The sequence below is a fragment of the Onychomys torridus genome, chromosome 2 (genome assembly GCF_903995425.1).
Source record: "Onychomys torridus chromosome 2, mOncTor1.1, whole genome shotgun sequence".
In the NCBI taxonomy this organism is placed as follows: domain Eukaryota; kingdom Metazoa; phylum Chordata; class Mammalia; order Rodentia; family Cricetidae; genus Onychomys; species Onychomys torridus.
In genome coordinates, this window is record NC_050444.1 from 70,080,584 (window position 1) to 70,094,274 (window position 13,691).

The window sequence follows — 13,691 nt, forward strand, 5'->3', positions numbered from 1 at the left end:
CTCCTAGAAAGAAGTTGGCAGTTTTAGAGACTTCATTTGGATTGGAAATGCCTAGATCAAATAAATTCTTAACTGGATATACATAAACAGTGTTCATCAGTTGGCAAGAATACCATACTTTCTAAATACTGTTATATTCCAATATAAAAACTAAAATTGAATTTACAAAATTTCCAACTACATACAAATTTGTCAGAAACACCTCAGATTCAAGTGTGTCCTGGTCTCTTGTCTCATTTTCTTCCAATTGAATTGGAATAAATGTGAATGTAAGGAAGTCAGAAGAATACTGTCCCTCACCCTCACCCCTGCTCTCCAATTCCTAAATAATGCTATTACCCTCACATCAATTCCAACCTCTTCTCTAACCCACTTCCTGCCTGCTACCTGGGCAAGGTCACTTCCTTTGCTTAGAGTTTGCTTCTGGACTGAGGGAGGTGTTGCTTGAAGAACTTCAGAATCTCTTTCCAGGAGTGTTCCTGGGCTGCTGCGTGAGCAATGGGATCTCCTCCCCAAAGCAAGGGGTTAGTCAAGCCAGAGTGCCAAGATGCAAAGCAACAGGGGGAGTAGGATGGCTCTATGAGGTGGCCTGCCCCGGGGTATGCCAGCATTCTGCCGCTGCTTCTTCCATGGCTGTGGAGCTGGTCCATGGCTCTCTGTGCAAATGCCTTGCTATTCAGGCATTCGTCATTCTCTCCTACAATGAAGAGGAGCCACCCTTGGGCTTTTTCCACAGGAAGTATACTCTGTGAGTTCAGCTCATTCCCACCTATAAGGGAACGGCAACACAGAGCCCCTGAGGCATGGACTTGGACTCGCTCCAGAGATGATTGGATGGGTGTCACAACTAGATCCCCATACCTTAGTGGAAAGTTTAAGATGGCACTGGGCCCATTGATGCAGACAGTGGCAATCACCTGCTTCAGATAGCAGGCCATAGCCAGCCCGATCTCTGCACCTTTGCTCACGGAGATCACACCAATTCCTGGTTGTTGGATCTTGAATACAAAGCAAAGGGAAACCAGTTTGCATGCTGTCCTCTGGAACTAAGTTCTCCTGAAGGAAGGCCGGGCAGTCAAAACATTCAAACTCTGGCACTCAGGTTTTCTAGCTTGTGAGATCTAGAGATTACTACCTATTTAATAATAACTTCTCTGAGCTTTATCATCTTGTGGGAGCAACTGTATCACTCACCTTGGAACAATCAAAATAAAACCTCATCAAAAGTAGATTCTAGAGATGGGGTAGTGGCACGGTCCTATAATCCCAACACCAGGGGAACTGAGGCAAGAAATTTTAAGTTCCAATCTAGCCTAGGCTACACAGGAAGACCCTGTATTAAGATAAATACACATTTGAAAGTAGAGTTCTAAAAATGCAATTAGAATCCAGCAATATTGAACCTCATAAGAACAGAGGCAGTTGGACTTTCTGAAAGATCACATCCTTGATTTCACTAGAAAAAAGATGTTCGGGGCTGAGAAGATAACTCAGTGTTAGAGTGCTTGCTGTTCAAGCATGGGGACCCAAGTTCAACCCCCAAGACCTATGTTTAAAAGGAAGGAAGGGGTGGTGGTGCACTGCTGTAATATCAAACAATAGAGAGGCAGAGACATGCAAATCCCAGGGGCTCACTGGCCAGCCAGCCTAGCGGACTTGGTCAGTATCAGGCCACTGAGAAGTCTTGCCTTACAAACAAGGTAGATGTTGAAAAAGGAAGGACATCAACTTTGAACTTCTGGCCTCCATGGCCTCACACATGCACATGTACCCAATAAACATACATGCATGCATGCATGCATGCATACATACACACACACACACACACACACACACACACACACACACATACACACACCACAAAGGGTAGTACGTTTGCCAGATTCTTTCAAACATTCTATAAGTAAGATTCCCATGTAAATATTAGTGTACAGCTACAAAGGTTTACACATATATTATTGACTTCATTAATCTAAGAGCTGACCCTGACTGAACATGCAGAAGGAAGCAATTTGACAGGTGAGTGAGGGCAAAAGAGCATTCTGGACAGGCATGTTATAGAATAATCTTTTTGTACACTGTGAAGATGTGTCTTTGACAATGCACCTTTTGATTGGTTTAGTAAAAGAGCTGATTGACCAATAGCTAGGCAAGAAGAGGTTAGGCAGGAGAGCCAAACTGAGAGAACATTGGGAAGAAGGGCAAAGTCACAGGGGGACACCAGTTAGAGGTGCAGAAAAAGCAGGAGATGAATATGCTATGCTGAAAAAAGGTACCACGTGGTGTAGATAATAAATATGAGTTACTTTAAGTTGAAAGAGCTAGTTAGTAACAAGTCTAAGCTATCAGCCAAGCATTTATAATGAATAATAAATCTCTGTATGGTTATTTGGGAGTGGGACTGGTGGGACAGAACTGACCAATAGTCCCAACTAAAAACTCTACCTACAAAGGCAGAAGCAATAGAAAATATTCTCCTCTCCTTGATAAGTCAGGCTGTCCCTGTCTGTGGCTAAATGAAGAGAATGCAAGAGCTAGGGGGTCAAATATCCCTTGATAGTTGGAGCAAAGACACTGCCAGACTGTGTCACCTTCTAGCTTCATGGTCTTGATACATTTCATCTGAGTAAACTTTCTCACAAAGAAGAGGAAGAAGAAAAAGAATAAGGAAGTAAAGAGGAGAGAAGGAGGAGGAGAAGGAGGAGGAGAAACCTGTTGCAGATGGAATAACCCTTATCTGCAAAGCTTGTAGCCAGAGTGTTTCAAATCTGGAGCATTCAGACTTTGAAATATTTGCACAGACTCTGTTGACAGATAAGCTGCACTGTGGAACTCTGAAATCCACACAGGAGTTCAAAATGACTTTTTGAGCATTGTGTTGACGTCCAAACATTATAATTACAGATTTTAGATTTTTGAGTTAGAAATGTTCATTCAGCCTTTGGTATTTATGCCATGGAGCTACTGTGAATGTTGGATGGTATGGTGCATATCAAATATTGCTAGTGAATGGATTGCTTAATAGTCACCGAGCAAATGTCAGGGATGGACCTTTATTACTTCACCTTTTTTAGCTTGGACACATGTATCTAATATATGAGTGAACATTGTTGATCTTCAAAATGATAATATGATTAAATTAAGGAGCATCTCAACTCTCAACTCTGTAGATACTATATGGTATCTACCTTTATGTGCCTCTTCTTAGTCACTAGCACAAATATCAACACTGTGGGCCCTCTCCAAGCAAATTAAGTCACAATTCAACTGATATTTACTTCCTAGGAAAAGCTAGGTTATGAGATGTACTCCAGTCCTTCTCAAATTTTAATGTGTATAAGAAACACTCATTTTCATGTTAACATGAAAATACTGATTATGAATTAGGGATTGGAATTTTTCCTTTCTCTCAGATCTCTGGTGATGCTGAGGCCACTGGACCATGGCCCCCATTTCACTGCTGCAGTGATACTTAGACCTGAGTTCTAAAAGGACCCTTTCTTTTCAGATTTCTCTCCTATAGTGATATTTTATTTGTATTGAAATGTGATTTTATTTGTATGTCAATAAAGTTGCCTTGAGGTCAGAGCAAGCCAGAGCAGAAGCCGAGCAGTAGTGGGGCACGCCCTTAATCCCAGCACTTGGGAGGCAGAGCTAGGCGGATCTCTGTGTGTTCAAGGACATAGCCAGCATAGCAGACACACGCCTTTAATTTCAATACCAACCATAGAAGACCTGGAGGTCTGTACAAACATGCAGTGACGAGGAGGTCATGTGGCTGGGTTACAACCAATGAGGGAGGAGAACAGAAAGTCTTTAAATAGACAGGACGCACAGAAGTAGGTCTCTTGCGGAGAGGAGGAACCGCAGAAGCAATGAAGGGTAAGGTTTTCCGCTTTGGCTCTGACCTCGTGGTTTTTAACTCTGCAACTGGCTCTGTGTTTCTTATTTAACAAGCAGGATACATCTACACTCTCCTGAGTCCAGTTCCTGACATTGGCTAGTTACTTTGTCCTCCAACCCATAGCTCTTAAAATAACTGAAGAGCTAATTCAGGAAGTCAGAGTATTGGACCAGTATTGGAAGTCAGTTTGGTTGGTAATTATGTTGTACTCTTGTGCTTCAATTTCAGTTCTGAACTTCTGCATCAGTATTGGTCTCAGATCCTTTAGTGTGACCTATACTAGCATGACATCATGTAGAGACCATCACTGATGTGTGCAAGCACATCGAGTTCAGGATTCAGGATCAGTGACTGGTAGAACATTGAAGAGCCACTTCTGAATACAGTGTGAGAGCTTCAAATGTAACACATCTTGGCTTTTTCCCACTGAGGAGAATCACAATATGTGCTCCATGTATTCATTGTCTTCTGTACACAGGTAAACAGTAATTTCTAATCATCTCAACTATCCTATCATTCTTAAAATGTAAGCTGTGCTCTCCCCAATGCTGCACTGATTAGACCAGACATTTGTAGTTTGTCTTTCCTATAATTTTGTGGGATGAAGCAAAAAGTATTTTAAGTACCTTGGGATGAGCTAGTAGGAAGTTGGCAGCTTCCTCAAAATATTCCAAGTCAATCTCATGCAGTTCATCAGGCAGGTCTTCATAAGCAAAGTACGCTAATGCCAGCACTGCAAAGCCATGGGAAGCCAAAAGACTGGCACGAAATTCAATTAGACCACCAATGCTCCCAAACATGTCAATAATTCCTGGGAAAGGACCCTCTCCTAGGAGAAAAAGAGAAACAAGAAAATGGGATCAAAAGAGAGTTGAGTACAGCAGTGGAAACAAAGGCAGCACAAATGAATTACATACAGGCACAGGGTACACATTCATATATGATCACACATGCATGTACACACACACACACACACACACACACACACACACACACACACACACACACACATGTCCACATGAGAGTGCACATTTATTTCATCTGAATTGTTACCAATATTGCAGCTTCTGAAATTGTTGGTCACAAATAGATATGGGGATCACATAAGTGCATATGGGAGACATTTGACAATATGAAACCATTTGAATCTACAGTGTCTAAAATTTAATTCAAAACAAAATGAGTAGTGGTCCCAAGGTGTTTCTGTTGGTGCCTTCCAGACTTCGATTTTTAGCTGCTGCATCAAACACCTGGGCTCAGATTCAAGTTTATTCATTGTGTGTTATGAACCCCAGTGTTTTTCCTACACACACAGGTTTTGTGTTCACAGAGACACACACAGTGGTTTAATTACAGAAAACAAGGACTTCTGATGGGCCCCTCTGCTCATTCTGCCACATGCATCAAATTAAAATATTCCTATTATGTTAGAATATCTGATTTTAAAAACTGCTCTTTGACTTACTGACTAGAGTTTCATAAAACTCATTAAATGAACTTTGGTTTAGGATGTGGGTAGAATTTTCAACAAGTTTTTAAATGGCCGTAAAGCATGCTGGTGTCATTCCATACTACATATTTATGTGAAGCAGATTTCTTAGCATTGACAATTATGAACACCAAAATATCAGCCAGTTTTGAAAAACATTGAGGATATCCTATCCATGTCCTATGATCTCAAATAGTCTACCAAAGTTCAATTCTAGATAAGCCCATACATCTTATCAGTGTGCAAATTTGCTTTCTTCTTTAATAAGGGGTAAAATCATGTGTATACCAAGGAACTGTTTTAAAATCATTTTCTATGTTTTATTATCAGTAACTCTCTGCTTTCTACACCTATCTCATATATTTATATACCCAGGATCATGTTAAAATTCCTACAGTAAAAAAAAAAAAAAAATCACAAGTAGAAAAACATTATGTTCCATATCAACAAAAATGATTCTCACCTGGAGGTAGAAAAAGGGCTCCACGTACCCGACCTTCTCGGATCTGCATCCGCTGAACCCCAGGGCCAGCAAACCAACGCTGCACCATCTGGCAGGCCTTGGGTCTAATTGTGGCTGAATCTCCCAAGCAAATAGAGTCATACAGGTACAGAGTGATACAAAGGGGGCTGTTCATCACATCTTTCTTCATCAGCCTCTGGAAAGCCTTCTTCGGCTTCAGAGACCAAAAGAGGCCCATTGGGTGGACCCCTACATAGTCACCCCCCAAGGCTGATGCCTGCTCCAGGTCCACCTCGCCAGCTTCGTTGGCCTTGTAGAAGGCTTTGGATTGGAACAGCTTCTCCTTTTCATCCTTCAGTGTCGCCTTGATGGTCACTATCTGCGACGGAGGCAGGCCTGTGGCTCTGATGGACACAGGCTCATCTGCCAGCACATTTGAGGGGGTGACTATCAGCTGGATCATTGGCAAGCTGGTGAGTGAACCAAGTGGTGCTTCTTCACTGTAGTGAGAGAGGAAACGAGTTGGAGACAAAAGTCCAAGGAAGGACCAACACAAGGATGTCCTCAAGTCTGATCAACTGAAACTTCAAAGGACTTTAGTGCAAAATGTGTAGAACTGGGAGGGGAAGGGAGAAGGATTGGGAGAGGAGACTGAGCCAGTGGGAACACTGGTCATACGTTACAGCGATGAAATGTGCTAAATGGCATGCTGAAATCTGGTGAGTAATGGAGGAGCAAAACAGGAAATTCAAACTAGATCTGACCCCATAGATTCACAGTGGGGATGAATGTGAGCAAAATAAATTATACCCATATGAAATTATAATTTAATTAATTAAAAAATTTCTCCAGCAGGGCGGTGGTGGTGCACACCTGTAATCCCAGCACTCAGGAGGCAGAGGCAGGTGGATCTCTGTGAGTTCAAGGCCAGCCTGGTCTACAGAGCTAGTCCAGGACAGGCTCCAAAGCTACAGAGAAACCCTGTCTCAAAAAAGCAAAAAAAAAAAAAAAAAAAAAAATCTTCAAATTAAAACAACAACAACAACAACAACACAATTTTAACTAGACACAGAACAGAGCATTAGGAGATTTTATTGGAGGAAGAATGTCCTTGAAAGAAGACTGAATATGAAGAGAAAGAGTTACACTTTTACAATTACATTTATTTACTGTGTGTGTGTGTGTGTGTGTGTGTGTGTGTGTGTGTGCATACCTGGGTGCATATGTGGTCAGAGAACAAACCACCGGAGTCAGTTTTCTCCATCTACCATGTGTATCCTAGGGAGCATACTCAGCTTTTACATACACATAGTCTGCTTGTCTTAGGGTTTCTATGCTGTAAAGAGACACCATGGCCATGGCAACTCTTATAAAGGAAAATATTTAACTGGGGCTGGCTGACAGCTTCAGAGGTTTAGTCCATTATCATCATGACAGGACATGATGACATGCAGGCAGACATGGTACTGGAGAAGGAGCTGAGAGTTCTATATCTGGATCCGGAGGCAACAGGAAGTGAACTGTGTACCACACCACCGAGCATAGTTTGAGCAAAGAAAACCTCAAAGCTCACCCCCACAGTGACACACTTCCAGCAAGGCCATACCTGCTCCAACAAAGCCACACCTCCTAACAATGCTGCTCCCTATGAGTTTATGGGGCCAATTCCCTTCAAACTCCCACACTGGTCTAACCTTGTATTCCACTGAGAGTTGCTATGTGGTCTAGAACTCACAATGGGTCTTAGACAACAAGGAATACTGAGTTTATCTATTGTCATCAGCACGTCTTTTAGTTTCGTGCCAGGAAGGAATAACAGCATTTTGTTGCCATCTCTCTTCACCTTTGGCTTTCTTACCTTCAGGCCAGGATGGAACAGCTCACCATCCTCAGTTTACCCTTTGGCTTTGTGGCCCATCTAGAGACCCTGGTTCATGTTTAAATTCACTATTAGTCACAAGTAGCAGGTAGATATTTATCATATATTGAAAGGCCTATGTTAGGTTTGGGGTTTTGTTGGTTGGTTGGTTGGTTGGTTGGTTGGTTGGTTTTGAGATAAGATCTAAAGCAGCTCAGGAAGGTCTCAAACTCTATGTAGTTGAGCCTAGGCTTGAACTCCTGATCCTTTGGCCTCTACCATCTCCCAAGAACTAAATTTATTTTTAATGTAGCAGTGGAATGGCAGTGCCTAAAAATATGTTACACACACACACACACACACACACACTTCCCTTAAAAAAATAGTATTGCTATATTGTCTAGGCTAGCCTCATTTCATGAGCTGAAATAATTCTCTTTCCTTAGCTTTACAAGTAGCTGAATAGTACACCTGCCTCTGAAAATCATGTTTTTAAAAATACAAAGTAAAATTTCTCCTTGACTACTTCCATTTCTCTCCAGGGAGAATTGGGCATCTGGGCTTGTCTTTGCTTTTGTACTGACCGGGGTTTTTCTGACTTATGAGTACAAACCTTTGTTTTGCATTTCCCACAAAATAAAATGAAGCACCTCTAGAGAGGAAGCACTTCCTGCTACACTTCCCATGACGATGTTGCTGAATAACGATCCATACGGTATCAAAGTCATGGACAATTCCATTTGGATGAGCTCACTTGTCTTTTCCCTTGTGGTCCTGGTAACTCCTTCTGTGACAATAGCTAGGACCATCATCTACCAGACAGCCCTTTCTCCTTTGGCTACCCAACTCTACAGGAACTAGAACCTGAGTGAGCATCTCTTCCCTGAAGCAGCATCACTGGAAGATCTGAGGCAGTAGTCCTGCTCTTATCAGTAGAGAACAATAGAACTTCCCTTGGCTCATCAGATTGCAGGGCATGGGTGTGTTGGCCCGGATTCTTTCTAACTAAAGAACAGGAGATGTTTTGACTGGTTGTTGGTTCAATTTTTTACTTTAATTCTGAGAGCCAGGTATTTTACCTATAGAGCCACAAGACATACAGTTTTTTAATTGTATTGTTTTTTAGGATACCCTGAAAAATATCTAGTGGCATACTAAATATCAATTGCACAGTATATCTACTGGCAAGTTCACATTTCACGTTGTTTTGAGTACATCCCTCCATTAATATGGAGCAAATTTACTGGAGGAAAAAGCAATGCTCCCTTTATTTTAACCTTTGGTCTATCCCAGCACACTGCTCAATGTCTATTCTTTTTCATCTTTGTTTTGCTTATAATGTTGACTCTTTGATCAATCTTTCATTTAAAGTACCTGAAGATACCCTATGAAGAAAATGCTCTATTTTGCTACCTCCAAAAGGACGTTTTAGAAATATCTCATACAGATGAGTTATTTGAACCTTTCTTTTATAGCCTTTTCTAATCCAATGGTATTAATCCACTACCTAAAATAATATCTGCCTTTTAAAATCTTGTAAAATTTAGCAACAATTTTCTTTCTCTTTCTTATTCATTTATTTTGTATGTATGTATGTGCATGTACATGTGTGTTCATGTGTGAGAGATTGCATGTGTGTATACCAGAAGACAACTTTGTTGTCTTCATGACAAGCTATCGACCTTCTTTAAGACAGGGTCTCTCAAGCCTGATCTGACCTAGTCTGGTGATCAGATGGCCAAACACCCTGACGGTCGGGCTGGAACTCTCATCCAATAACTGATGGAAGTGGATGCAGAGATCCTCAGCCAGGCCCCAGGTGGAGCTCCGTGTGTCCAGTTGTCAAGAAGGAGGAGGGACTGTGGGAGCGTGAATTGTTGAGCCCAGGATTGGAAAATGCACAGGGACAAAAGGCCAGACAAACGGAAGCACATGAATTGTGAACCAAAGGCTATGGAGCCCCCAGCTGGATCAGGCCCTCTGGATAAGTGAGACAGTTGAGTGGCTTGGACTGTTTGGGAGTTATCCAGGCTGTGGGACCAGGACCTGTCCTTAGTGCATGAGCTGGCTGTTTGGAACCTTGGGCTTACACATGGGACACTTTGCTCAGTCTGGAAGGAGGTGACAGGACCTGCCTGTACTGAATCCACCAGGTTTAAATGAATCCCCAGGGGAGTCTTGGCCCTGGAGGAGATGGGAATAGAAGGGAGGGGCTGGGGGAAAGATGGGGGTAGGGGCAGGAGTGGGGAGGACAGGGGAACCCATGGCTGATGTGTAAAATTAAAACACAAATATAATAATAAAAAAAAGACAGGGTCTCTCATTGGTCTGAAGTTCACCATGAGTCCTGACTGGCTGGCCAGTGAACCTCAAGGATCCTCCTGTCTCTACCTCCTCAGTGTTGAGATTACAGACATGTACTACCATGGCTGGCATTTTTACACAAGTTCTGGGGTAAGTGCTTTACCAACTAAGCTATTTCTGTACCCTTTGTTTGCTAAAAGCTGCAATTATGTTATTTAATTTGGCTCTGAATCTGGGTTTTAATTTAACTCAATAGTTCTAACTTTGCTATTTTGGAATGTAGTCATTCTTATCCTCATAAAGCCCTAAAGAAGGATTCTCATTTAGAAGGTTGTACATGCAGACATAAAAGGAAAGAGATGCAAGGTGACAGACCTCAGAAGGCTACAGTCTGAAACTGTCTGTCTTAGAGATAGAGCTGTTGTGTCTCAGCTATTGAGTGTTGATATTTCTCCTTTTAGTTTTTGTGAAGACCCTACTAAATCCTTTAATTTATTGATTCAGACTTGCCAGAAATTACATATAATGGTCAATGTTATCTTGAGACTAAATTTCTAACTTGTACACTGAGGTAAGTGAAAAGACTTAAATTATAGTGAAACTTTATATGTAGGAGTTGTCCTAAAAGGAATGATGTGGTTTGGACATAAGCAAACCTATGAAATAAACAGAGAAGGGCTTGTTGATCAGCCAACTGAGTATGCAGATGGATGGTGGCTCAGGTTTCCCAACCAACAAAGAATACAACAGACCATGTGACTGGTAATCCTATAGTCATAATACCTGGAAAATGAGCTAAACAAAGGTACCTTTACAGGTAGGTAAAGCTTAGTGTGTCTCTGTAAAGATGTGGTAGGGATTCAAGCCAAAGTTCGAGGGTCTGTCTTTCTACAAATGATTATCAGTTTGGCAGCTCTAACATATAATCAGGCCCATTTACTACTTATTCCTTATGTAACACTCCCTTAGAGATCCAATAGACACAAAAAAATATCCAAAATCAAAATGTAAATACACACACACACACACACACACACACACACACTAGAAGACTTTTTACAATTCAGATTCTCAACTAAGGGTCCTAAGAATGTGAAAGTCTTTCAAAAATATCACTAGCGTTTCTGCAAGGGCTTTTAATGTGTGTATGGGGCGGAGGATGGAGAGTGCACATTCAACTGTCAGGCTACGCTGGCATTTACAATGACAGACAGAGCCCAGAAATTGTTGCTTTGTGTGCAGATCTCTTTTGGTTAGCATTTATTGAGCTTTTTAATAACATATCTTGTGGCATTTGTATTTTTTAATTGACCCAGGAAGATAATTTTGAAGATGAATTTAAAGTGGAAGATAATTATAGAAACCAGGAGCAAATCTCTTTAGATTATTGGTGAGGAAAATTGCAAATACTAAAATGTGAAGGTGGACAGTCAAGGCCATCAATTAATAGTATTACTGTTATATGGAAGTTGACATTACTTTTCAGCTTTAAAAAAAACAAACAAACCTCAAAACCTTCTCCTTCTGACATCTCACTATGACTAATCTGCATGAATTTTCTTGTGTTCCATTTTCATGATCTGATCTTCAGTGGGATCTTGCCTAATTCACATATATATATAAATTACATAGATTAATGCCTTGGCATTTACAGCTAACCCAGTGTATTTAGCAATTTAACCAACCGTCTCATAACAGACTTAGCCTGTAATAGAGTAAAAATATACATCTTGCGCTGGTGGTGCACACCTTTAATCCCATTACTCGGCAGGCAGAGGCAGGTGGATCTCTGTGAGTTCAAGGCCAGCCTGGTCTATAGAGCAAGATCCAGGACAGCCAGGACTACTTCACAGAGAAACTCTGTCTCGGAAAAAAAAATTTAATTAATTAATAAATAAATAAAATAAAAAATTAAATATATATATCTTTATCTGTTGTAATATGGCAAAAAATATATATCTTTATCTCTACCATTTATGCTCTAAGTACAATTTAATTCATTGAAAACATGTGAAATTAAAACTTAGTTCCTTGCTCACAGTTACCACATTTGAACTGCTCAATAACAAATAGAGCTGGGTGATTACTGTATTATACAATGCAAACAGAGACATTTTCATTACCATGGACCAATCCATTGGACAGCACTGCTACAGGTTTTATAAATACTTCAAAAGCAGAAACAATGCCTTATTTAACACTGTGTTCTTCACTCCTAGCCCAGTGCCTGTAAGGAAGCTCTTAATAAATGTTTAATGAATCACACTGAAGAATGACTATTAAAAGGAGGAAGATTTCTCAAACAGAACATGATTTTTATAAGGAGCCAAACAGAATTTTATAGAATGCTTCTGAAGATGGGATCTATTTTCTAAATGTTCCAAATTATTTGCCCCAGAAGGCAGGTGTGGGTATTTTGTCATATCAACAAAAAGTTGACAGGTAAATTAAAGGACATGAGTCAATAACTCCCCTGCCTTGTCCAGGATTAACAGTGAAGTGGCTGGAGAAGGAGCCATCCACTGAATGGAAGCAGAGTTCTTTGAAGCTGAACATGAACGCCTGGGTGTGAAGCTGATCTCTGATCTCAAGGTGAGACTCCCAAGGTTGAGAGGCTCAAGTCTGTCATTTGGGACCATTATTACTTGATAGAAGGAAATAGAGCCAAGATTTGAGGAGGAGGGAAATGAAAAAGGAAAGAACAAAAACATCCCCTATTGCAGCTAAAGTTACAATTAGAAACAGAAGTGTTGTTCTCAGCAGCAGCTGTTTGCTGTTTCTTCACTTTGAGAACACCTGGCCCTTTACTGCAAGAGTATTGCCACACTGCCACATTTCCCCAGCACTCATATCCTAAATTCCAGGAAAAAAATATCCCTGAAAAAGTAAATCAAGGATCTCTTCACAGATTTGTATTCATTACACTCTGACTTTTGCCTTCAAATTGTGCATTTTGTCTCACATATGTTCCTAAAATGTTTTCGATGAGACTAATGCAGCTGACAGACATCTGCATTTCTGACTAACTAAACCACCTACCATGGTGATTTCTACCCAGATCCTCAGAGAATCTGTTGCCAGGTGCAATTAGAGAAACACGCTTAGGAAAATGTCAACAGGCTTTTTTAGCTCCCTGCGAAGAAATGTTTCCTAACAGAAAATAAAACAAAACAAACAAAAAACCTGACCTCCCAAATTGTCCCTGTAAATTCAGATGCACAGTGGCAGGCAGGATGGCTTCCCTTTAGGAACAACTGAGAAACACAGCAGACTTACCTGCAGCTTAAAAATTTCTATAATTGAGAACACTGGAGCTTGTTGTTGAAGGTTGCAAAGGTCTCCAGGGAAGCCACCAGCAGTTTCTGTTTGTTAGGTCCCCGGAGTCAGAGCAGCAGCAGGACCCGCCACAGAGTCAGAGGTTCTGCCATTCAACTGAGGCGGTCCAGGATGGAGGCTGATATTTCAAGCCTTCTTCCTTAGCTCCTCCTCCTCTCAACTCCTGGCTCTGGTCCCGCTTTTGTTTTTGATTTTCTCTTCTATGGCAGCAATCTCATTAACAGAGTTTCTCCTTTCTGTTCGTGCAGTGGTATGAGTTGGAAAAAAAAGATTTATATAAGGAATATGATTTTTAAAAACGTTACTAGGGCCCACACCTGAAAGTTGTGACTTGGTC

At 41.1% G+C, this 13,691-nt stretch overlaps 1 protein-coding gene across 1 annotated transcript; it reads right to left on the bottom strand.

Moving 5' to 3' along the window:
- Positions 1–374: 374 nt before the first annotated feature.
- On the bottom strand, positions 375–13,394 carry LOC118577124 (acyl-coenzyme A amino acid N-acyltransferase 2-like). The gene is made up of 4 exons (XM_036177182.1): positions 13,295–13,394; positions 5,857–6,356; positions 4,531–4,733; positions 375–998 (listed from the first exon to the last, which is right to left on the bottom strand). Exons 2-4 carry the CDS (start codon positions 6,317–6,319, stop codon positions 411–413), a joined length of 1,254 nt encoding a protein of 417 aa, XP_036033075.1. The 5' UTR covers positions 6,320–6,356; positions 13,295–13,394; the 3' UTR covers positions 375–410.
- Between the last annotated feature and the right edge of the window lie 297 nt (positions 13,395–13,691).